This window comes from Sus scrofa, chromosome 5, assembly GCF_000003025.6.
Source record: "Sus scrofa isolate TJ Tabasco breed Duroc chromosome 5, Sscrofa11.1, whole genome shotgun sequence".
Taxonomy (NCBI): Eukaryota; Metazoa; Chordata; class Mammalia; order Artiodactyla; family Suidae; genus Sus; species Sus scrofa.
In genome coordinates, this window is record NC_010447.5 from 13811386 (window position 1) to 13837302 (window position 25917).

Here is a 25917-nt window from a genome sequence, read left to right on the forward strand (position 1 = left end):
TAAGCATATTACCTTTAGAATTTTGAATCCCAGGAATGCCTAGATGGGGACGACTGGAGAATACGTGGGTACAAGCCAGGGTCAAGCCTGGAGCTGTGATTTAAGAGGCAAGCGATGTGGTAGGAGAGACATGTGGGAGCCACTTACCAGCCGGAGTATCCCAGAAGCCCGCACTGCCCGCAGACATCAACCTCAAAGGCATCGCTTGAAATCATTAGTCTCTCCAGTAAAAGCATACTGGCTCCATAGCCAATTAAACAGTCACGTTCCATTTCTCCAAGACGCAAACCACCGTCTCGAGATCGGCCTTCAGTGGGCTGCCTTTGAAACAAGTTAGAAAAACGTGTTAGTGTTATACTAAACAAAGAGGCAGCACCATATGCTGGCACAAAGACCTCAGAGCAGGGTTCACCTGGATTCAAACTGCTTTTAGACAGTATCCAAAAGCTTGCTGTGCAGCCTCTAAGCCTCATTTGTGAAACGCATGTAAGACTACCCATCCCGAAGAGTCTTAAATGAGAAGAGATGTAACACCAGGGGTTGCTGTGATTATTATTAGATGGAATAATAATTATGTCATGTGATGAAATAATAAATTACTATATAATCATATAAAACAGCAATGCTAGCATCACTAGTACCATCACTATCATTATTATTAGGATAGTACAGTCCCCAAATCAGGGAACAATGTCTTTTGAGTACTTTCAAACATGTCTCAGTTCTCTGTTATCTAAAAGCAGGAAAACTAAGTAGGACAGACTATGGAGAAACCCAGGTCAATCAGTGGTTATTGCCAGAGCTCCAGGGAAGAGCCTTGCTAATAAGAAATAAATTAGACATGGAAAGAAGCAAAAAGAATTTTTTTTTTTATAAAATTTGGGATACATCAGGAATCATCTGGAAGGATGGAGGACCTGAACTAGAGGGGAGGTTCCCCGGAGACTGGGAACATTCTGCATGTCCCATTCAGGTCCTTCCTTCTTGCCTGAGAACTGGGAAGCTATCAGCCCCTGGAATGGACTCCCTGTGGTTTACACAGCTGCTGGGCTTGAGAATACTTTAAAAGGTTAAGAATTCAAGATCCAGGGATGTAGGTAAAATTACGGGACTCTGAAACAACTCAGGCAACACCTAGATCTTACCTACGTACTGATGACACAAATTATTAAAAAAAAGAAAGAAAAAAGGAAAAAGTGAGCTCCCTGACTGACTGATTTTGGAGTGTCAGTCCCTGGAGGTAGTCTGAGCAGGGGTGGGCCATCGACCTCTTGTTTGCTTTATTCCATAGCATCTTTTAATCTTGGTTGTTGCTTTCAGTTTCCCAAAGAACTAAGAAGGTAAACAGTATACAATACACACTGAAATGTTACCTTCTGTTGTTGAAAGTTAAAATGGAAAGTTGTAGATTATCTGTCAAAAGCAAATCTACATATGAAAAACTTATGAATAGGTCTAAATAAATACACTGCAGTGGAAACTTCATAACTGAGCATGACATCAACAAGTTTTTCTCTGAGGTGGAAGTCGGAGGGGGGGGCATCCCTACACCTGTGGTCACTGAACAAATGGAAGTGGTCAGATCACAGGTAGGCAGAACCCCAAATGTGGATTTTAACTAAATGAGACCAAGGACTATAGACAAATACACTCCAGGCAAATTCACATGGAATACACAAAAGTAACTCTAAAGCAGTAACTTTTTCTACACAACAAAGCAAAAAATAGGAAACCCATTTTGAAATAAGTTACTCTGAAATAATTTTTGGATGTTGTAATTGAAATGGAAGTTCTGGAGGGGACAGCATTCAGAGCAGAGTTGCACCTAGTCTAGGTCGAGTGTCACTGCTGAGGTCATTACTGTTTTAAGAGTTTCCACTTCTCTTCCCTCTTGTGCAATTTCAAGCATACGTATGTCTATTGCACGTCAACAGGCACGTGCATTTGCTCAGTTTCCACGGTCAAGGGACTGAGTCATCTACACCTCTCCTTTGGTTAAAAAAAAAAAAAACCCAAACACTAGTTTTTTCCCTCCTGCTCTCTCCCCTGCATTATAACATTCAAACAGTGTTGGGTGAAAGTAGGCAGGGAATTGGATTTTGCTGAGCCTCTCCCATGGATCAGCACTGGACACATTCTATTTTAAAACATCCAGCATTCACCAGCACATTGCGCAGTGGGTGTTATTGTTTCCACTTCACATACAAGAAAACCTGAAGCTGAGAGCAGCTCAGTGATCGGTCCAGGGCTCACGGGAGCGGTACAAGATGGAGATGAGTCCACATCCACGTCTGCCCGGCTCCCCTGGCCCAACCTCTGGCAACCTTGGCACTGCTGCCATACTGAGCTGGGCAATCTTTTTTTTTTTTTAATTTTTAAAATTTTTATTAAAGGTTAGTTGATTTACAATGTTGTATCAATTTCTGCTGTACGAAAAAGTGACAAGCTGGGGAACCTTCATGGTGAGGACTGTCCTGTGAACTGCAGGATGTGCAGCAGCATCCCTGGCCCTCACGCACCAGAAGCCACCAGATTCCTACCACCCATCCCTCCCCCACCCACCCCCAAACCTGGCACCTCCCCCACAGTTGTGACATCCCAAAATGTCTTCTTCTCAAATGTCCCCTGGGAGGCAAAATCACCCCTGGTTGAGAACCAGTGCCCTAGACTCTGCTTCTCTACTGGAAAAGGTAATATGGAGAACATGCGAAGCTTAATGTTTACGACTCCCTTTCCCAACTATACCCATTCATCAACACACACACATTGTGCTTAGAATGGAAGACACACTGGTGAAGGGGGTGCCTGTGGACCTTACTTAACCTCCCAGAGTTTACTCAAATGAGTATGCAAGCACGGATGCCTCATGCTCCAGTAACTGTAGTAAAAAATGACAGCTGTGGCTTGGGCTACCAAATAACACATGTATGGGTTTTCTGTGTACACGTGGGAGCACGCAGGTGTATCAATATGTGTGCATGTAAAGAGTATCGACGTTCCTATATGAAGAACCTTTTTGAACAGGACCATATCTGCAAACTGGAACACAGTAACGACTCTTAGGAGACTACCAGCAAGAGCTACGGTGAGCCTGCTCTTATGCCTATGGATTGGTTTTTAATTGGTTGCTATTTTTTCATGTTAATCGCCTATGGATTGGTTTTTAATTGGTTGCTATTTTTTCATGTTAATCAGACTTATGTGATTTTTGTTGACGTCTAACCCTCCAAATTTTGACATCCACCTATTGCAACATCCGAGAGATGCAAGGTAGACTTGACTACATTATAAATGCTCTTCTCTTACCTGGTGAGGACAGCTCGTGGTCCTCGGGCCCGGGCATGCATCTTATCTAGCACCATGTGTTTCAGTTTCTGGTAGTACACGGGGCCAAAATAGATGTATGCTTCTAAGGGCTCACTGAAAGAAAAGTCAGAGTTTAAGGTTAAGAAACTACATTTGGGCTGACAAGAGACAGCATTTTCTAGGAATGATCACTGACAGGCCTCTGTTTGTTTAAGAACAAGTCTATAACTGAATAAATGAAAGATAAAAAGTGCTAGAACTGAAAATATAAAAGTATTGTGGATGGAAATTAAAGATACATTGTTCAATTAAGGAATAAAAATGTATGAACACTGGGGTGCATGTACCTTTTCAAGTCAGTGTTTTGGGTTTTTTGGATATATACCAAGGAGGGGAATTGCTGGGTCATATGGTAGTCTATTTTTAGTTTTTTGAGAAAGCTTCATTCTGTTTTCCACAGTGGTTGAGCCAATTTACATTCCCACCAGCAGCGTACCAGGGTTCCCTTTTCTCCACATCCTTGCCAACATTTGTTATTTGTGTTCTTTTTGATGATAGCTATTCTGACAGGTGTGGTTTTGATTTGCATTTCCCTGATGATTAGCGAGCTGAGCATCTTTTCACGTGCCCGTTGGTCATCTGCATTTCCTTTTTGGAGAAATGTCTATTCGGTTCTTTTGCCCATTTTTAAATTGAGTTGTTTGTTTCTTTGATGTTGAGTTGTATGAGCTATTTATATGTATTGGATATTAATCCCTTATTGGTCATGTCATTTGCAAATACCTTCTCTCATTAAGTAGATCCTCCTTTTGTTTTGTCGATGGTTTCCCCTGGCTGTGCAAAAGCTTTTCAGTTTAATTAGGTCCCCTTTGTTTATTTTTGCTTTTATTTCCTTTGCTTTGGGAGACAGATCCAAAAAAATAGCGTGGTGATTTATGTCAAAGAGTGTTCTCCCTGTGTTTTCATCTAGGAGCTTTGTAGTATCTGGTATGTAAATTAAGTCTTTAATCCATTTTGAGTTTACTTTTGTATATGGTGTTAGAGAATGTTTTAATTTCATTCTTTTACATGTAGCTGTCCAGTTTCCCAGCACCACTTACTGAAGAGATTGTTTTCTGTATATTCTTGTCTTTTTGTCATTGATTAATTGATTATAAGTGTGTGGGTTTATTTCTGGCTTCTCTATTCTGTTCCATTGATCTATGTTTCTGTTTTTGTGTGAGTGCCCTACTGTTTTGATTACTGTAGCTTTGTACACTGTGAAGTCAGGGAGTGTAATTCCTCCAGCTCTGTTCTTTCTCAAGACAGTTTTGGCTCTTTGGGGTCTTCGGTGTTTCCTTACGAATTTTAAAATTATTGAAAATTTCCAAAGTATGAAAGCAACCTAAATGTCCATTAACAGATGCATGGATCAAGAAGATGTGCCCCCCGCAACACACACAATGGAATAATACTCAGCCATCTGCAGCAGCATGGATGGACATGGAGGACATTATACTAAGTGAAATAAGTCAGAAAGATAAATATTGTATGATATCACTTAGATGTGGAATCTAAAAAATACAACAAACCAGTGAATAAAACAAAAACGAAGCAGACTCACAGATACAGAGAACAAACTAGTGGTTATTAGCAGGAAGAAGGAAAGGAAAGGGCAATGCAGGGGAAGAAACGTTATCAAGGGGTTATGTGAGATCATGTGTGTGAAACTCTTGAAAATCATAAAGCACTATAAAATTTAAAGAATCTTGCATTCAATTAAAAAAATTTGTGAAAAAAATTTTAAACAAGTTGTGAAACAGTGTGTACAGGACAGTCCCTCCCTCACTGCCACCACCCTCGGCAAGCTGCCGTCCTTGCCTGGACTGCTGCAGGTAATCTTCTAGTTGGTCTCCCTGTTTTGACTCCCTCAACAATCTATTCTTTGTTTGTTTTTGTTTTGTTTTGTTTTGTTTTTCTTTTTAGGGCCACACCTGTGGCATATGGAAGTTTCCAGGCTAGGGATGGAACTGGAGCTACAGCTGCCAACCTACACCACAGCCATGGCAATACCAGATCCAAGCTGCACCTGCAACCTGCACCTCATCTTGCAGGAATGTTGGATCCTTAACCCACTGAGTGAGGTCAGGGATCGAACTCATATCCTAATAGATACTGAGTTCTTAACGCCCTGAGCCACAACGGGAACTCCAACAATCTATTCTTTACATGATAAGATAGAGTGACTCCTTCTAAAATAGAAATCATAGCTCATTCTTCTGCTTTGAATTCCTAATGGTTTCCCATTACACGCAGAATCTGTATCGCCCAACTTTTGTATCACACAGCCATAAAGTCTAACATAACCTGGTTCCTATCCACCTGACTCATTTTCTACTCTCTTTTCCTGTCGATTATTCTACTGGAGGAACACCGGCCTCTTCACCAACCTTCCAATGTAGCAAGCCCATTTGCCTCAGGGCCTTTGCACTTACTGGCTCCTCTGCCTGAAACATCCTCCCCCAGGTATTCACATGGCTCTGTCCAACACTTCACCTCTTCAGAGAGACATGCCCTGACCACCTTACCAAGGAGTCCTCCTCCCACCCCAGCATCAAGGTGCCTGTGCCCTGTCTCAACTCTTTACCTAGGTTTTATTTTCTGCAGAGCACTTATTACTGTTTGGTATTAAAATGAGCATTTGTTATTTCTGATTATTGCCTGTTTTCCCCACGAGAAATAAACTCTGCAGAATACGCCCTTCATCTCCTTGTCACTGGGACCCCTGCACAAATGACCCTGCCTAGCACATAGTTGGTCCTTGGCAAATGTCTATCACAGAGCTGACTCAGTGAACCTTTAGAAAAACTGTAACAAGAATTTAAAGAGAGACTGAATATTTAAGTGCTTTGACAGTGAATATTTAAGTGCTTTTCTTTAGTGGGGAGCAAGGGCAGCCAGAGAATTGATGCCCCTTTATATACACATATTTTTAACTGTCCCTGAACTTCCTTCCTCAAAAGAAAGGAAGCGTCTTCTATATGCCATGTACCTCTTGACTTAATCCATACAACAGTCCATGGAGAGAGAGGCTGTCTTCCTATGTTAATTTATCTTTCAAAATTTTATTGGCATACAGTTGATTTATAATGTGTCAGTATCAGGTGTACAGCAAAGTGAATCAGTTATACAAAAATCTATATCTATCCACTCTTTCTCCCCATATAGGTTATTACAGAACATTGAGTCGACCTTCCTGTGCTACACGGTAGGTCCTTGTTAGTTACCTATCTGATGTACAGTAGTGTGAATGTGTTAATCCCATCCTCCCAATTTACCCCCCCACACACAACGGTTTCCCCTTTGGTAACCGTAAGTTTGATTTCAAAATAAGTGAGTTTGTTTTATAAATAAGTTCTTTTGTGTCATTTTTATTAGAGTCCACATATAAATGATATCACATGATATTTGTCTTTCGCTGTTCCTTTTTTTTTTTTTTTTTTTTTTTTTTTGTCTTTTTAGGGCCGCACCTATGGCATATGGAGGTTCCCGTGCTAAGGGTCAAATCAGAGCTATAGCCTCTGGCCTACGCCACAGCATTGCCAGATTCAAGCCGCATCTGCAACCTACACCACAGCCCATGGCAATGCTGGATCCTTAACCCACTGAGCGAGGCCAGGGATCGAACCTGTGTCCTCATGGATACTAGTCAGATTTGTTTCTACAGAGCCACAACAGGAACTCCCTGTTCCCTATTTTTGAAGATGAAGAAATGGGCATGGGGATTAAATAAGAGCTGAGCAGTGATATGGCGAGGCAAATTCAGAGCACACACACACACCCCTCCACAGTGGCCAGTCTTGAACCAAGTGAATATGGGTCACAGCATGATGCATGAGTGGAAAGAGTAAAGGAGGCAACAGACACGGCAGAGAGGACATCCAAGCATCTGCCTCCGCTTGCTTTACACACTTCATCATTAGCAAAGGCTTTTACAGCTATCAAGCCATTCCATGGGCTTAAGCACAACCAGATTCTTGGAAGACACAGTGGAGTGGAAGGCACAACAGACAGGGTGGCCAGAGACTCTACTCTCGTCCTGGCTCTGAAGTAGTTGTACAACCAGGGGGTCAGACCAAGGTTCTTTCCAGCTCTAATAATAAATGCTTCTATTCCTCTAGTGTATGGATGCTCACAGTAGAATTGTGAGAGCTCTGTTACCTAATGTCACTCGATCATCAACTGAATAAAGCTATATGCAATTTTCCCCCCTAGTTATGCTCAACATTGTGATAAGGCAAACATATTTGTTTTGGTAAGCCTTTGTGGTGCTTACAACTAGCAAGCTAAACTAATGTTTCTCAAATTTTGTCACCGAGATAAGTGGCAAAGAAATGAAACACGTGGCTGGGGATACTGGGGAAGGTATAGACATAGCCTATGGCTGTCCACAGGAAGCAGAGCATAAGCCATCCAAATCTTCCAGTACAATTAGGTTCAGAAGGTCCGCCAAATTGATGCTTGTTGTGCACAGTCTCTGGTCAACTACCGCATTATTTCTGGATGAGAAGCAAAGACTAAAATGATCAGTTTAGCAAGAACTGCGTTTTTTGAACTGGACCTTATCTACTTCACTGAATCATTCTTGAAATGGACCGTCACTCTCTTCCTGTAATGTGATTTTCTAAAACATCTCAAGTACAATACACCTAAGGAATCCTTATTACTAGTTTGGAAAGATCACTTTGGAGAGCAATCAATATTTTAACAGATACAGGTTTGCGTCATTTTGATCACATCTGGATGATCTGTTTGCAGTGGTAAAATCAAGCTCTGTGTTCTCACACAGGCTTCCATGCCGAGTTTCACGGGCGCTCAAGCAGTTTAAAACTTCAGACAAACAGTATAAACGCTACACCCCAGAGTTTTATCTGATAAAATACGCAAGTGGGTCTTAATTTAAGCAATTGATTTTATCCTTTAAAACCCTGTGAGTAAAGTTTGAAAACCCCGTCACTCATGATCATTTCAGGGACAGCTTCTCCCAGGAGGCTCAGAACACCCAGCGCTCTGCCTGTGTGACCTGCTCTCCTGCTTCCTCTGGCTGCAGCCGCTGCCCCTTCCCTGCACGGCTGCTGGTCTGGCCTCTTCCAGTTCCCTGAACTTACGAAGCTCTGTCCCTTGTAAGACATTCAACACCCTCTTCTTCTAGAGGCATGAAAGACTCTTTAAACGGTCTCCTCTCACCCTTCTTATCTCTACTGAAACATCCCCCTCCCCACAGGGGTCCTCCAACGTATTCCTTGTCTACATTTTGGTGAGAGCTATTTGCATTTGTATTTATTTGTTTTCATTCCTTTATCCAACAAACATTTACAGAGCACCGGCTGCATGTTAGGCCCTGTGCTAGACCCTGAAAATACAACAGTAAACAAAAGAGACAAGCCCTGTTCTCATAGAGGTTACCTTCTCATTGGGGATACAAACTATGATATTACATAGTATTTTTTCTCTTTTTTTTGCCTTTTTTTAGGGCTGCACCTGTGACATATGGAAGTTCCCAGACTTGGGGTCGAATGAGAGCTACAGCTGCTGGCCTACACCAAGCCACAGTACAGCCAGATCCGAGCCGCGTCTACGACCTACACCACACCTCATGGCAATGGTGGATCCTTAACAACTGAGCAAGGACCAAACCCACATCCTTATGGATACTAGTCGGGTTCATTACCGGTGAGCCACGATGGGAACTCTGATATTATATAGTATTATTACATAGTACTTGACAATGATGAATGCTATGGAGAAAAATATAGGAGGAAATGGGCAATATTTAAAGTAAGTAGGCAGGGTAGGTCCTGCTGAGAAGTTACCTTTTGTATTATTTTTTAATGTCTAGTAATAAATCTCAATGGTCAACTCCAGAGTCAGGGTCAGCGTCTACTTTGTTCACTGTTATGTACTCAGTACCTACCACGTGTCGGGTGTCTGACATATCATTAGTGAATGAATGCACAAATGTTAGGCATCGGGCTACCTGTCAGAGCACTAAGTAGCTGATATTCATCAGAGCAAGGCAGAGAAAGGCCAACGGTTAAGAGATTTTGTATTATATACAATGGATATGTTCTTTAAGAGCTGTGTAGAATTCCTATTTTGGCAAATGAGATCTTTCCTACTTTTTAAATGAGAGCCTCACCAGCAAAACAGCCCTCAATTTCTCAGCTTTCTAAATGTGGACTTTCTGTTCTCCCCTCCCCCAGTTTTCTGGAGATGGAACTGACATATCACATCATGTAAGGTGTCCACGTGCTGATGGGATACACTTATATATTGCAAAATGATTATCACCAGAGCATGAGCTCGCACCTCCACCATAAATCTGAATTTTCTTGTATCAGATTTCTTAAAGGAGTAAAGCTGTGTATCTTGAGAGCTCTTAGGTTTTATCACACTTATGCTTTAATAAAATCCTACTTTTTCTTTAAGGTAATCTAAACACACTCACCCTGTGATGCCAGATGTAACGTAGTCTTTCCCCAAGTAGTTGTATCCGTGGCGAACGAGGTCTTCACACACGTCCTTCACTTTGCTGCCCCCAAAGGCAGTGCCGTAGTGGAATCGGCCGTCCAACACGCCGGCCTTGCCTGCCAGCAGTTCAATTAACTTTCCCACCTGTGGGATGGGAGCAAGTTCAGTGAGCCCCTTCCGGGGAAAGAGGAATTCTGTCTATTTAGCTCTGTTTATTTTGGAATTCTCCCAAAGATTACGAGACAACTACTACTGAGAGTAATAAATGAATAGTAGCGAATACTATCCTCTCTCACTGTGACCTAAGTTTACGCCTCCGAGCCCCACGGAGATAGGACTCTCACCGCCCTCAGTTTACCCACGAGGGAATGGAGGTGCAGAGGGGTTAAGAAGGTGCCACAGCCGATAGGTGGGAGAGGCAGGATGACAAAGCAACAACCCTGGAAGGGAGATGAGTTGGGCTGGATACACAGGGCTCCTCTGCTGGGGGGCAGGTTCGTCTCTCAGAAGACAGCTCCCCAGGGAAGCACAGACCTCTCCACGTCTGCTCTGTAGAGGAGGTTGGCCCACCACTGCCAGGGTCTAGGAACCTATTTATTTAGCAAGAGGGCACAGGGCCCTTTCTAGAAACCAGTTTGAGGGTCTCATCTCTTTCACTTACTGCAAATCAACTGCCTGCCTTTTTCCTTAAAAGCAGTGCCTCTGGGAGCTCCCTTGTGGTGCGGCGGGTTAAGGATCTGGCATTGTCATTGTAGCAGCTCCAGTCCAATCCCTGGCCCAGGAGCTTCCACATACCATGGGGGCAGCCAAAAAATAAATAAATAAAAAAACAAACCAGAAAAAAAACAAAAAACAAAAACAGCAGCGCCTCTGAAAAAGTACTGACCGTCATTCGAGATGGGAAGCCATGGGGGTTCATGATGATGTCGGGACAGATGCCAGAATCACAAAATGGCATGTCTTCTTGAGGGACGATCAAGCCACAGACACCTGGGGAGAGAGGATTTCATGCCACGTAAAGCAAGTCAGCAGAAAGAAGAACGCAGCACTGAACGGGGGTCTCCTGGCTGCCATCTCGATTCCATTGCTCTCACACCCCCTCCACGGTCTCCAGAAACAGAAACAAACACGACAACCCTGCTGGACAGACAGTTAAAACACGGCTGTCCTTGCAGAAAGGCACTGCAGCCTGGGGCCTGGGCTGCTGGCATGCCACACAGCGTGTTGTCAGGTTGCTCGCCCAACCTCTTGTGCCACGGAGACGAGGAGCAGCCGCTTCACTGGGCCTGGGCCCTGGCGACGTCCCTGAAACTGCAAGTCAGCTGCAATCTTGCTCCTTGTCAGCGTGTTTGAGGATCTGCTACGTACTGTACCCAAATCACAGGAATGCAAGTTCTCTGACCACCAAACACAGAACTGATTGAGCGAGGGCTGTGTTTAAGTTGTGGTTTTGAAAGACTGGGACAAGGAGGACTTGTGTGTGGCTGATGTGCTGACCCGTCTACCTATTGGCTGCCGAGCCCTGGCTGGTTGGGAGGTTGGCTGGTTTCTGCCAGGGCTTGCCTGGCTGAGCCTAAACTGCCCTAAGGAATTTTAATTCCTATAGCTTATGGCACATTAGAAAAGTGACCTGTGATTGAAGTTGTAAAGTTGAATAAGAAAATTAAATGCCAAATTATTCTTGGTAGAAAAGGCTAGAATTAGAAATGGAATTCTAAGAATGAAAACAAAACAAAACCCCACCAACTCCCTGCATGCTATGGATGGTGTCTAAAATTATTCCTTAAATATTATTCCAACCTATAGGGGATTTTATTGCTTAAGTTGTGGGGACTTTTTTCTTGGTATAATCAACTTTATCCTTAAGTTTTTGCAAACTGACACCTGATAACAGCCAATGCCAAAGTTCAAACCTGCTACTCGGACTGGTTGTAAGTGAACTCAGCCTTACATTTAATTTACTGCTTAAATTTTTTTTTAATTCCTCTGATTTCTTCCTTGGTACAAGGCATATAGGGGCACAAGTCAGACTATTGACCATACAATTCAGAATTAGAAAGCTAATGTATGATGGTGTTAGACCGAGAAAAAAGTGCTGTTACAGTAAAATTTCTTCTCCTTTGTATATAAAGTTATCAAACATCTGCACCTATTGAAAAGAAACTATTCTCAAACTATTCCTCAGTTTGATTTCTACATAATTACTCACACTATCTTAAATTTTTCGTGATGTGTATAACCACCCAGAGCTGACATCTAAAGAAAAAGAATGCCATTTGCCTATTTAATGTCAGTTATCAATATTCAGATTTCTAGCGGCTGCCAACTGTATGGTAGTTAGACTGGGGTTGAATTCTAGAGCATGGAGGTACTTTAATTGGCTTTTTGGTTGAAATTGTATTGTTTAATGATAAAGAACATACGCTTTCCTGCATCAAGCACAGAAAACATTCAGTCCACTTTTTTCAAATTCAGCTGCAATGTGTTAGAATTTAAATCAAGCTAAGTCTGTGACCCTCCTTTCTTCCCTCCCAAAATCCATCTTGTCCACACTGAAATTATCTGACAAAACACTAGAGCCACTGGGAAATCTACCCTGAAAGAGATCAAACTGTAAATCTAGGTGCACCGACAACAACATTGTTTAGCAGTGAACAAAATGTTAGAACCGGCAATTCCTGAAGAGGCCAGTCCTGGGATGCGCTTGGGTGAGAACGTCCCTTTGGCTGGTGAGGAGCTGGAGGGTTCAGCTACATCCCTTAACGCAAAGTGTAAAAGTGTAAGAGAAGAGCCTCGGCACCCCCATCAGCGGCACCCCTTCCAGGCCAGTTCATGGGGGACGGCGGCGTCTGCTCAAGAGGAAGCTGCCCCTTCACCCCGACAAGAGAAGGTGGGGAGTGAGGTGCAGCGTGGAAGCAGGACACACTGGGGGAGGGTAAGGAGAGGGGCGATTTGCATTTTGTGTTCTCAGTCTCAGCGGACACGTTCAATCAAGCAAATTTATTTTGTTACTAAAAGGAAAGCAAGGCTCCCTCCCCTGAAATCTGATCCCTAATGAATCTGCTCGAAATCTGATTAATATTTGGTACAGAGCTTCCTCGCTTGGGAAGTTGTTTTCTTACAGGCCCTCTTCTGACACTGCAATTTAAAAATACATTGGTTATGTAAGTAACTTTCAGATTTTTTTCATTCCATTGTAGGAGCCGCTGTGGCTGCATCTGAATCAAGGGCACCTGTAAGCCAAAAATTAAATCTTAGCTAACTTAAAATTACTTTAGGCTCTGAAAACCCTTTTATATGCCAAGATGGTTCCCATAGCAGACAGGCCTGTGTTGTTTGTTTTGTGTGAAAGTGAATGATAAAAGATCCATGAAATCGACACAGAAAGCCAGAACAGCAGAAAGAACCGAGGGCTCTCCATCATTGCGGCTTCTCCCCTCTGCTGACTTGCGGAACAATGGAAGCTACACATCCAACTGCAGATCTAACACAGCTGTGCATTTCGTTAGATGAAGAGCACTAGTCACACGAGTAAATAATTAACTTATTCTGGTCCGCTGACTGTGCTTATGAGACCAGCCATAGCTGACAGATTTTAATACAAGTTAACACAAAGAGACCATAATGAGCTTAGAAGTTAAAACAAAATATTTAGACAGAATGTGATGATCTCGAATCTCAAATTAGACAGATGATTTTTTAAAGTTTGTATTTTACGGAATTCATTAGTGGGGGGAAGAGAGTTCTCAATCTTAGAACCACACTTTTCTTTTTTAGAAGGTATTTCTGTTTCAGAATTATTCACATTTTTAATCAGAGCAGGAGGTCTTTTTTTTTTTCCCCCTCTTATTTTCAAAGGAAAAATTAAAACTCTGGTTTCTCCAGGGACAGAGCCATAAAAACGTCTTCCCATGTTTAGAAAAAAGTTATAGTCACTTTCCTTTAATGCTGGTTTAAAAATGTAAATGATATGCAGTACGCCTCAGTGTGTTAACACGCCCCTGGATCCTTCAAAAGAGGATGGACTACAAATAAACCATATCGAATGGAAGCTGTTGTGAAACAATTACTGATTCATACCTTAAATGCTTACACAGCATTTCAGATTTTAAAATAAAATTTCATCCCCTGGCTCAGGCTGGTGTCTCAACCCCATTGTTTAGAGCACAGCCTCCTGGCAGGGAAATGCAAAGACACCAGTTTAACAGGCCTGGGGAACATTTAATGCACTCACAGGGGCCAAATGGGAATTAGACCACAGACCACACTACAGAACTTTTAACAAATGAAAACAGACAATAAGGAAAAACTGGAACCCAGGAAGTTAGAGCAGAAAGGTTCTACAGATACCCAGTCAAAAAATATTATTCCATTGCCATCAATCTTAATTTCAAGCTGTAAAGGCGAAGAACGTAGGGCATCTAAAGAAGCCACAAGCCTGACTGCCAAGCCACACGGGAAAGGCAAGTCAGGGGCGCCCACTGCCACATTCTGTGTCGTGCCCCAGACACTGGGGGCTCTTACGCCAATTTGTTATTTCTATTTCCGTGGCCTTGCAGAAATATAGAAATCATTTTAAGAATAGGTTTATCCAGCAAAAGTCTGGTTAATCTGACAAATCACTCTTAGAAAGTATTTCTAATCATGAACAGCAACTGACTTGTTCAAAAGTCATTTGTGGACTTTTTTTTTTTTTTAAACTAGTCTTAGTATAATGGATCCATCTCAATCCAAATAGGAGGGGGGAAAAAAGCTAAGAACATGAAAAAAAAAAAAAAGGTAAGAGAAAACTAAAACATCGTATTACTTTACAGAGACAGGAAACCAAGAAATAACTGGCAAAAAAACCTGCAATAATATCTTTAATTTGAAAACTCTTTTTGGTGTGACTTTATTAAGAATCAACTAGCAAAGTGTTGTCTATTTTGCCGACAGCTAGGTCTCCCCTTAAGATCACACTCTGCTTCACTTTTAATTGTTAAAATTATTAGTTAGCAAATATACCTCCTATGTATAACCACTTTTGGGTTAAATTTACCACTCTGAGATGGATATGTTATTTTCTGAGTGAGAGAGAATTAGTTTCCTCAATTCCCTCAATTTACACGCTGTGCGAAAAGTGCCCTGATGGTGGGGGGTAAATGACGAGGTTCAGAGCCACGAGTCCCCTCGAGGGGTGTCCCATACACATTCCCTAGAGGAAGGCTGAAAGTGAAAACACCTGTAGAGGTCACCCAGCCACACTCGAATGCTCTACGTGATGCAGGGCAAACCTGGTGGTGCATCCTGCTGAAATAACACTAATCAGAGTCTAAACTGCCTACTGTTACTGTCTGTAGGTACTGCTTAGACACGGCTATTTATTCTCCACAGTTTAATGCTCTGTGCACGGAACGAAGGTGAAATGATGCTGCCATGTTTCTTAGTCATAGTGCAAGAAGAGGGGTGGTGTTTGGTGAAGGAGCAATTACCGTGAAGCCCAATATCAATGAGGTTCCTATATGGGGGTTGGGGGGAATGCCCTCTCTAAAGGGCATCACCCCCTGGCCTCTCAGACCTGTGTAGGATGGGTCATCAAGGAATCAGGTGACCTCAATTTGGTTGGGTGCAGTTCAGCTGATGCTGCTGCCTTGGGGGTAAAGTACCACTTGCTGCTGAGCCTTAGTTGTTTGGTCTTTGGAATGGGAATACTTAGCACCCGCCTAATGAGGTAACTGTGTCACAAGAACAGATGAACTAACGTCTGAGAGGTACTTTAAGGTCCTCAGAGAAAAGCAGCATCTATTATTACGTAAGAAACTGAATTACTCTTATTGCAGGAAACAAACTAGCAACGCAAAGGGGAATGAATGAAAGGAGCAGATGCAGTTGCACTAACTGTGGCCGAAAAGCAGCTTGCTCTGCTGGGCTGTTCAGACCATTTCACACGATCAGGATGGTGTCTCCTAATAAGTTGAGAACTTCACAGGACCTGGGCTGCGGATTTCCAGCGCACGACAGCTTACTGCTGATGAACGTGGTGGTAAATGGGGCCGAAGAAGCAGCAGGAATGCTTTCAAGTTCGCCTGTGAGTGTTAAGAAATGTCTCTACTTTGAACAAACTCGTCTCAATAAGCCTTTGCATAGTCAGTAACGTAAACCTCTAAATCAAAACGTGAAGGCGAACACAGGTGCATACGCCTTTCTTCCTCCCCCCTTCCCAGTTACCGAATTAACCTTCTTTTATTCCTCACCCCACCACCTTAAATAATCCCAAGGGGGAGAGGAGGGGACGAAAACTGTTGAATCATATTAGCTTTGTTCTGTGGGTGAATCACGTCCAGATCTATCTCATCACTTGCCATATCCCGCTTGACATAATTTTAATTCGGCTCTTCCTTACATGTTAACAGATAAATAATGCATAAGAAAACTTGATTAGCTTTCTTATTAAAACATCACTCTAAATGAGAGGAGGCGCTAGAAGACAATACAGTTTTTACACGGCTTTCCCATGAGCAGTTGAATGGTTTGATGTGATAAATTTGCATAGTCTGAAGCACACAAAGGGCTGATTAATTGAAACCCTTACAATGCTTCTGGAAGCAGCTATTGTAAAACAATAACCATAGGAACTTTACAAAATACACATGGCTGAATGTGTCAAGAGCTTAATAAAATGTGTTGAGGCTACACTATTTGGAAACAGAATTGGAGATTTTTATTCTGGGCCGTAAAACACTAAACACCCTAATTTCAAAGCTTTACTGGAATATTTACTGAAAGGTCAGAGGGTTACTGGCTAGCTATTGAAGACCAAAATTTGTTCTTAAGAAAAAAAAAAGTAAATGAAATCTTAAGGTGTCTCCGTGGACAAAATAATCTTGGTTTCTAACATTAAAGTAAGAGTTGCCAGAGTTTCTTTTTGGAACAAAACTCTGAAGAACTGTCTGGCATCATATACCTTATCTTGGGGCTCACACTGTTAGCTCATCGGCCCCCTCCTCCCTCCCCCTTGGAGCCTTTCATTCAAGCAGGATCAAGCAAAGTAGGGAGCCAAAGACATCCAGACTTTGAAGCTGCAGACTTGCAGAGAGGATTTTGGACGGTCTCAAGTGCTACATGAGTACAAGGTGTTATTATTATTACTTTAAAGCAGCCTTTTCATTCTCTCAATTTTAGAAAACATAATATAGGCAAAAGAAATAACAAGCAAAGGTCTGGAAAAAGCAAAGGTTTTGCCCAGCCTTGTTCAACAAACAAACTTCCCTCTTGGCTTCTCTGCCACACACATATTAACATTTTCTTACTTCCCACAGGCTCTTCGTGCCTACTGTGTGAAGATTCTTACTGTGCTGGGAACTCAGAGGAGACTGTCTTTTCTTCTAATAAACATTCAGTTCAAATCCTAATAAATTAATTCAGCAGGTTGCTGAAGAACGTGTATCAATTCAGAGTGGAGGATGTGAACTTATAATGAAATTTCTGCTGAAAAAGAGAGGGTTGGAGAGGAATCTTCCAAACAAGGTTATCCATAAATGCATACTCCTTATGGACGGAAGACAGATGACACTGAGCCATTCCATGAAAAAAACTGCATTTTGATAAGACTATACTTCTATTTTAACACAAAGATCGACTTCACTGCACTTAAACTAGCTGAGGATTTAGGGGGCGATACTGAGGAGTGTATGCCATTATCTCAGATTTGCAGTTATTAAAAAGCTTCTGTCTGCCAGGACAAACACTCTCGCTCAAATACAGTTTTTCCTCTCCTTAGGAATACTGTTTGGTACTGCTGCTGATTCTGTGATCTACAGGACCTTTGTTGGAGGTGCTAATCCTTTTTCACATGAGAGGCTGAGAAATGTTCTTTTCAGAGAAGTGATATATTGCCTTTTTTCCCCCTACATCAAAGGAGTCCACTCTTTCCTCCCTTATTGTGAAGGGCAGCAAAAGTAAGAGGAAATCTGGAAATATAATAATTTGGTTTCCTGAGCAGCGAAACAAAATTTAACTTGGGAATTCCTTAGGCTGACAGATAATTTTTGTTCAAGAATTAAAAAATAAAGCAAACCAAATAAACAAAAACCCCAAGGAACAGGAAACCTGCTCACCCTTCTAATGAATGCACTAACCATCACAGAAAGCAAGGCTCAAGATAAAAATGTTTGCCTTTAATGACTTCCCTTCATATAGAACTCATGCCAAAGTTTAAGAGGCTTACCTGAGTGGTTTTGATTTTAATAAAAAGTCTAGTTCCGAATACGGCTCCATCAGCATTCTGTGCGAATGTCTCTTCCTATCTTTATCTATACAGCCAGTCGATAAAGAATATGAAGAGAAAATACGAAGAATATTCCAGACCCATGTTCTGTTCTATTTCTCCCTGTGGAGCAGCATGACGCATCTATTAGGTAAGTCATGGCTTCACTCTGAAGTACCTGGGAGTCTAGAATGCTTGGGAAAGGAGATCAAGTCCTCGGGGTTGGAGTATCCCCCACAAGCCCACCCTGCCCGCCACTGAGTTTAGAACAAAACCTTCCGTGGGGGAAAAATGTAATTGTAATGTACACATGTAAGGATAACCTGACCCCCTTGCTGTACAGTGGGAAAATAAAAAATTATATATATATAAAAAAAAAACCAAAACCTTCCTTGTTTTCCTTGTAAACAAACACACAACAAATATACCTGTGGGGGCAGAGGTGTGCTATGTCGCCTCGCCTTTGCCAGTACTCTGCATATTACTAAAGGCTGGACTGTTGGAGAGATACTGGACGGTACAGGTGAGGGAATTCCAACCCACCGGAGCCGACTCATGAAGCATTTACTAACGAGATGCATAAAGACGGACCCCCATAGACCTAAAGGACACATATACGTTAGAAGACAGTTGGAATTCCCTCATCTATAAAGTGAGCTGGGAGGGAATCCTCTCTGCTTCCAGGCTGGAGTGGTCTTCTTGTCACGTCTGCTTCCTGATGGAATACCTTCTCCTTCCTCCACCCTTGGTCCCTCTGCTTGGGCCTCCTCCATTCCTGACGTCACAGAAAGTGATGCTGCTTATTGGGTCGGCCGCCCTTCTAACAGCTACTCGTTGCTCCCCCTTCCTCAGTGGGCTTCTGTGTCTGATCAATTACATTTAAGCTTCTCTTATCAGGCAGCGCTGATGCTCATTCCCAACGACTGAGCACGGACTCTCCCGCTCCGGTTCACCCACTTATTCTGGCTTCTTCCATCTTCCTGAGCCTTTATAACATAGAGCACATAACTACTGCTATTCAGCTTCCTCGTCACATTTGTTTCATTTCACTACTAATTATCCTTCCACCTTTGAAGTGATCAGGCTTGAGCAGGATAGACACTCATGTTCCATGAAACTAAATTTGCAAGTCTCCTTTAATTGTTAGAGAGGCTCCTCCATGAGGCGCTGAATACAGAAATGCCATCTACATAGTGTGCGTATACAAAAAGAATCCCTACCAACAGCTTTGTCAAAGAAAACTTGCGACAAAAGACGAAAATTGGATTTTCCAAACACCGGGAATGCTCTAAAAATGGAAGAGGAAAAGCAGGGGGCATAAAGATAACCCATATCAAAACCATCTTTATATTGTCTCAGAGAGAACACACATGGTGTCAGCTTGTAGGTGATGCTACCAAAAGGAAAAAAAAAAAAATAGTATTTCCAAACAATTTTACATTTCAAGAGTGAAAATTAAGTTCAAATAACTGCTGCTCTTGCACTGGTGTGTCCCTAGACCGAAAACAGAAAGAAAACTCACAACACTATGAAATTTGTATCGGCTCACTTCATGACGAGCACAACTGATGTTGTGGACTATTCCCCATTTCATTCCCACTTTGGTTGCCAACACCCAACTCTTTCAGCCTCATCCAGCTCCTCTTTGGGCCCTACTCGGACGGCTGGGTTGTCCCACGGCTCCACACAGAGGCCACCGCTGTGCCTGCACGTGCGACTCTTCCAAATCGACTCTCTGCCATCACCGTCCAAGTCACAACCCTCAAGCGCTCCTTCTGTCCTGCCTCTATCGCATTGAGCCGAATGAATCAGCAGAAGGGTTAACGCTGAGGACTCAAAAATTTACTCCATTTTACATATGCTTAAATTCTTCACAGATTTGTAATTTGAACCAAGGCTACGAAGCCTTGACAGAGGACCGATTAGAGAAGGGGGTGGGGATAGTGTTTTACAATGAGTTGATTTTAGAAAGACAGGAATACCTGAAAACACAGCTCTGTGTTAGGAGTGGGTCTTAATATAGGGGTTTGGCAGGCATTTCTGGAACAAGGTATGTGCGGATAGTATTTCCTCCGGACCGATGGCAGAGAAGTGCGAGGTAAAGCTGCTTATCCAGGAAGAAAAGGAACTTTGTGTCTTCTCCTTAAGGATATATTAGAACTAATATTTAAATTAGTAATATTAAATATAGCACTAAGAAATACTAGAATTCTATCTCAGGAAAAGGCTGTGTTTTTTCCAAGAGGAAATCTCAGGAGAAATGGCAACCTTGGGGGCAGAGTGGTAACAGGACAGCAAAAGGGAGAAGAGCCACCTTAACTGCAATGAACAGAATGGGCAATGCACCTGGCATCAAAAATCTGGATTTGAATCCTGACTCTGCAAGCACTAAGCTGTAATAGGCAAGCGACGTGATCACATCCCTGACCCTCAGCGTCCTCCGTAGAGGAGGAATAACCATACCAGCTAGAACTTCACGGTTAAGGGAGAGAAGTTAGAGGAACACCCTCATAAACCATTGAAACACAAAAGGCAAAATAACATAAACTTGCATGCAAATTTTATCTCTAGTCCTACACTCTTCCTAGAGCTCCAGAAGCTACATCCAAATGCCTCCTCAACATCTTCACTTGGAGTCTAAAGGGCATCTCAAACCTGAGGGCCAAACTTTCACCCCTACCCCTGCCCCTGCTTGACTCCAAAGTACCATCCCCAATCCTCCCCTTCTTGGTAAAATAGCCTTGCCAGCTGCTCAGGCCACAAACCTCATCCTCAGCTCCCGTCTTTTCCTTCCCCAACCTCTCAGCCATCAGCAAGCCCTGTTGCTCTAATTCCGGAGCACCCCTGGAAACCATCACTTCTCTCCTTTCTTCCACTGCTACTGTCCTCGTCCAAGCCACTGTCCCCTTCCACCTGGACCAGCACCGTAGTCTCCCTGCTCCCCTCCTTGCTCCCTTCCAGTCGGCTCTCCATGTGGAATCCAGCTGACTTCTTCAAACAGTTAGGTTTTCTCACTCCTTTGCTCACACTCACCATCCAGCAGGCCTACTGGTTCCCAGAATATTTAGAATGAAGTCCCAACTCCTGTCTTGTGGCCACAAGGCCCTGTAGGATGTGCCCCTCTCTTTTTGTCTCACTATCTCAAACCATGCTCCTTCCCAGCACAGGCCTGGCCTTTGTCTGTTCCCTGGATACACCAAGCTCACTAGTGCCTCTGGGCTGTTGACCTTAACTCTCCCAGACACTTGCTGCACTGGCTCCTCCAGGTCTTGGTGCTAGAGGCACTGGCTTAATACCAGTCCCCGTGGCCTCCCTCCTCTGTTGCGCTCTTTTTAGGCCTGTCAGTCAACAGGTTCCACTGACTTGCTCTTTACTGTTGTTCCCTATTTTCCTTTCACAGGAAAAAAAAAAAAAAAAAAAATCTTTGTCACAGCCCTCCACATCCAAACCCCACCTAGTCCGCCCTCCTTTCCTGCCCAGCCTGCAAGAGAGGACTCAGGACAGACCTACCAGCAGTCCCCTTTACTGACCGCTGGCTGTGCACCAGGCACTGTGCTCCCTGCTTTACACACATCATTCTGTTTAATCCCGGGAACAACTCCTAGGAAACCGTCTCCATTTCAAAGAGGAGGAGGCCAAGGCATAAATGGATAAAACTGCTCACTTGGTGCTCAAAACCTTTACCTCTTTGCTATATTTCCTCAACCTGAAGGCTTTCTTTAATGCTGAACAGGGCTGGCCATGAGGTAAAGGGGACTGTGCCCATTCCGTAAGCCCACAGGGCAGGGCGGGCAGGGCCGGTGAGTGTACGTCACAGCAAAGTGCACCAGGACTCAATACGACCATCACAATGGTGCCACCTCAGAACGGCTGCCTCAGAAAGCAGCAAGGGCCTCCCTTGGCAGGTCACGCACAAAATGGAAAACTCAGCTGCCAGAAATAATCTAAAAGAAATTCTTGTACTGGGGAAGATGGATTTAGACCAGGCTTTTCAAGCCCTGAGATTTTACCCCTATCCACAATAAACTCTAAACTTCCTAGCATGAATGGTCTTCCCCACATGCCTAAGTATTTAACTACATGAAATCCTTTGTATTCATTTTTTGCCAACTCCTCCTGGGCATTTGCCAAGGGTTGCGTTTCCTTTCTACCTCCCAGAGAACCCAACAGAGTTTTGAGCCCAGAGCAGTGACTGTGATATGACCGAACAGATTTCTCTGGGCAGATTTTCACTGGAGTTCAGGTGCACCTATGCGTGGGCATGTGCCCTTAGCTATTTCGGCTGGAATAACGTCAATGGGCTTGTGTGGACAGTTAGGATTGGGGAGTTATGAGTGCAGGGTGATAAAAGTCGTGGTGCCAGTCTGAATAAAGATGAGGCATTCCATTTTTGGTATTTACTAGGAAGAGTAAGTCACACTAATTTGGCGAGGGAAGATTCTGGCTTGTTGTATCTGTGCATTTAAGACATTTTAAAAAATAAATTATTCCACAGACACACTGAGTGGATACCATATAATAGGCAAAGTGATGTGCTGGGTGCTTGGTGGTGGTGGGGTTGCAGGGGCGGGGGAAGGGAGTAAATACATCAGCAGGGCATATTTCTTATCCTCAATGAACCTAAAATATACTAACATCAGCCAACAAAGATATTCTGATATTTAACAACCACATGTACAAGTATTTTTAACAAAACCATTGCTATTTTTGAATCTTTACACTTTCATTTATAAATGAAAAGAATTCGATTTTAGGTCGGTGACATTCCAGGAAAAAGACAAAATGGTAGACCTCGGTTACAATAATAATCCAGGAAAAAGACAAGCTATTCTTTTTTTTTTTTTTTTTTTTTTTTTTTTCTATTTCTTGGGCCGCTCCCGCAGCATATGGAGGTTCCCAGGCTAGGGGTCCAATCGGAGCTGTAGCCACCGGCCTACACCAGAGCCACAGCAACGCAGGATCCGAAGACAAGCTATTCTTAAAAGATGATTAACATCCTTCTGATAATTGCTAGTATTTATGTCATAATTCTGAATGTGTGAACTTTAAACATTTTAAAGTCAGTTTTCAATCTTGGAAATGATTAAACAGTCAATAAAAACAAGACACCTTGGGGCAAGGCTCTGGTCAACAGACAGAAGACTGGCGCTCTGGAAACCCTTCTCGCTTTTTACTAAAATAATTTTAACTTCAGTTCTGTAAGTTGCAGTGAAAAACACTGGGCCTGCTTAGCATTCTGTGTTGAACATTCTCGAATAACAGACATAAGGACTTCAGGTAAACAGGGCATATGGAACATGTGTTTATTCCCACTCCTTCTCTAAACCTCACTAATGTAGGAGTTGACAAAATTAAAAAACCTATAAGGATAAAGAATGGGCAAGAGATAACTGTCCAGTCTTGAAAGCTGACGAATAGAGGAAAGAAATGGAGGTGGCTTAAGAGAAGGAGAAACGTAACCCAAGTACCCGCAGAGGAGGCACAGGGCGGGGGCGGGGAGGAAGCAGACAGCCCTCGCCACCACTGCCACCCCCACCACTCCCACTCCGGGGAAGGCTCAGGAAACGGATACCAAGTAGGTGAAAAGCGGAATGTGGTGTGGGGCCGAGGACCCCAGGACCGACTCGGAGTCTCCCCCTCCATCAGCAGTCCCAGCAGGCTCTGAGGTTCAGTGCGTCCAGACTGTTCCCTTCTCACCACTTCCCCACTCACCGCCAACTCTCACCCAGGTTATTGTAACAGCCTTTTAACTGGCATCACTGATCCCTCACTTGCTGCCGACGGTCTGTTTTCACAGCGGCCAGAACAAGTCCGATCATGTATCTCACCCTGGTGCCCCGCTTCATGGTAAAAACTGGAGTTGAGGGTGACCTACGAGGCCTCACATCTGCCTCCTGACCGCCCGCTCCCTCTGCTGCGGCCACACTGGCCTCGGGCCGGCCCTCCAGCACTCCGGGCCATCCCTTTACCTCCCCTGCTTCCCAGCCAGAGAGGGTCTGCTCCCTTCCTCCTCTGAGGGCTTCACTCAAAGTCATCTTTTCCGTGAGCTGCTGCTCCTCAACCACTTTACTTAAAATTCCACCACTAACCACCCCGCCCCCGTGTTTCCCCTGCTGCTCCTCTGTCTTTTTTGTTTGTTTCTTTTCATCTCAGTGCTTATCATTATCTCTTGTGCCCAGAAGAATGTAGGCCCCACGAGGGCTGGGATTTGGTCTGTTTTGTTCATTACTTATCACCAGGTCCTAGAGTAATACCAGACACTTTGAGATACTTTAAAAATGTCTGGATATGTCCACATAAGAAATCATCAGAACCCAAGTTTCTATTCTCCACCCCAAAGAGCCAAGAAAACTACCCTTTTACCCCAACACTGAACCAAGAAAATGAAACACAGTGAGCCATGACCCAAGGGTAGTGAGCACAGCAGAGGGTGGGGTGAGGTGCCCCTGATACAGAGGAAGTAAGTCAAAGTCTGTGCACTGTCCCGCCCTCATCTGGTTCCAGAAGGTCAGCTGATAGCCTTAAGCACTGCACCACCCTCATTCCCAGCTGCAACCCTCAGGCAGTATTCAGAAAGATCCTAAAGTAGAAACCAGCAAGAAAAATGGTTCACTGCCCGAGCCGTACAATGACATTCACTGGTCAACAAGTTTTATCTCTGGGAACCAGAGTTTCCAACTACTTTTTAGGGATCGAAGAGATACCAGACATTAAAGGGAAGCTTTCAACAACAACGACCAGACCCTTAAACACACAGGAGGGAAAGAAACCCCTCTCAAGAAAGAGACAAAACTAGGAACAGAAGAAAACTGAGGAGTTCCCGTCGTGGCGCAGTAGTTAACGAATCCGACTAGGAACCATGAGGTTGCGGGTTCGGTCCCTGCCCTTGCTCAGTGGGTTAACGATCCGGCGTTGCCGTGAGCTGTGGTGTAGGTTGCAGACGCGGCTCGGATCCCACGTTGCTGTGGCTCTGGCGTAGGCCAGTGGCTACAGCTCTGATTCAACCCCTAGCCTGGGAACCTCCATATGCCGCAGGAGCGGCCCAAGAAATAGCAACAACAACAACAAAAGACAAAAAGACAAAAAAAAAAAAAAAAAAAAAAAAAAAAAAAAAGAAGAAAACTGAAAACCAAAACAAATGCAAAAAACTAAAGGTAAAAACAAAAAGAAAACTGAAAATATATGAATATATATACCTGTTGTTAAAAAAAGGAAGAGTATAAATCAAATTTTAACTAGAAATAAAAATATATGATAGGTGGGTAGGTAAAACAAAAACAAAACAAAAAACCCTGGAAAATCAAGTTGGTTAAATTGCCTAGAAAGAAATGGAAAGTAGAGGAGAAAAGATAAGAAAACTGGAGCACCAATCTGGAACATCCAATATCTAATAGGAAAACCAGAAAGGACACAAGGAAAATGATGAAGAAGAAATTACCAACAAAAAAAAATAAGAAAATGTTCAAGAATTGATGGAACTTGAACCTCCAGAATAAGAGGATGCCTGATTTCCAAGGACAAGGAATGAAAAAAGGGTCTATATAATTTCAGAATCCAAGACTAGAAGACAGTAAAAGCTTCCAGACAGTGGGGTGGGATGGAGAAGGAGAGAAGGAAGAAAAGAGAGAAAAAAACAGAGCGCACACAGAGATCAGGAAGAATGATAATACAATTCATGTAAGGAACATGGAATCTGGACCACCATGTAGCGATGCCATCAAAATCCTCAGGGAAAAGAATACATAAATCTAGAGTTCTATACTCAACTAAGTTATATATCAAGTATGAGGACAGAACATGTTCAGACATACATGAGCTCAGAAAATTTACTTCCCCTGCATACTTTTCTCAGCAAT

At 43.2% G+C, this 25917-nt stretch overlaps 1 protein-coding gene across 3 annotated transcripts in view; it reads right to left on the reverse strand.

Moving 5' to 3' along the window:
- POLR3B (RNA polymerase III subunit B) overlaps positions 1 to 25917 on the reverse strand; it is a 121577-nt gene that overhangs the window by 6229 nt on the left and 89431 nt on the right. For all 3 annotated transcript variants that reach the window (XM_021091574.1, XM_021091576.1, XM_021091575.1), the window contains exons 24-27: positions 10703 to 10806; positions 9794 to 9960; positions 3307 to 3420; positions 148 to 321 (exon numbers count right to left, since the gene is read on the reverse strand). In XM_021091574.1, coding sequence (XP_020947233.1) covers positions 148 to 321; positions 3307 to 3420; positions 9794 to 9960; positions 10703 to 10806 — 559 coding nt within the window. The remainder of the gene's footprint in view (positions 1 to 147; positions 322 to 3306; positions 3421 to 9793; positions 9961 to 10702; positions 10807 to 25917) is intronic.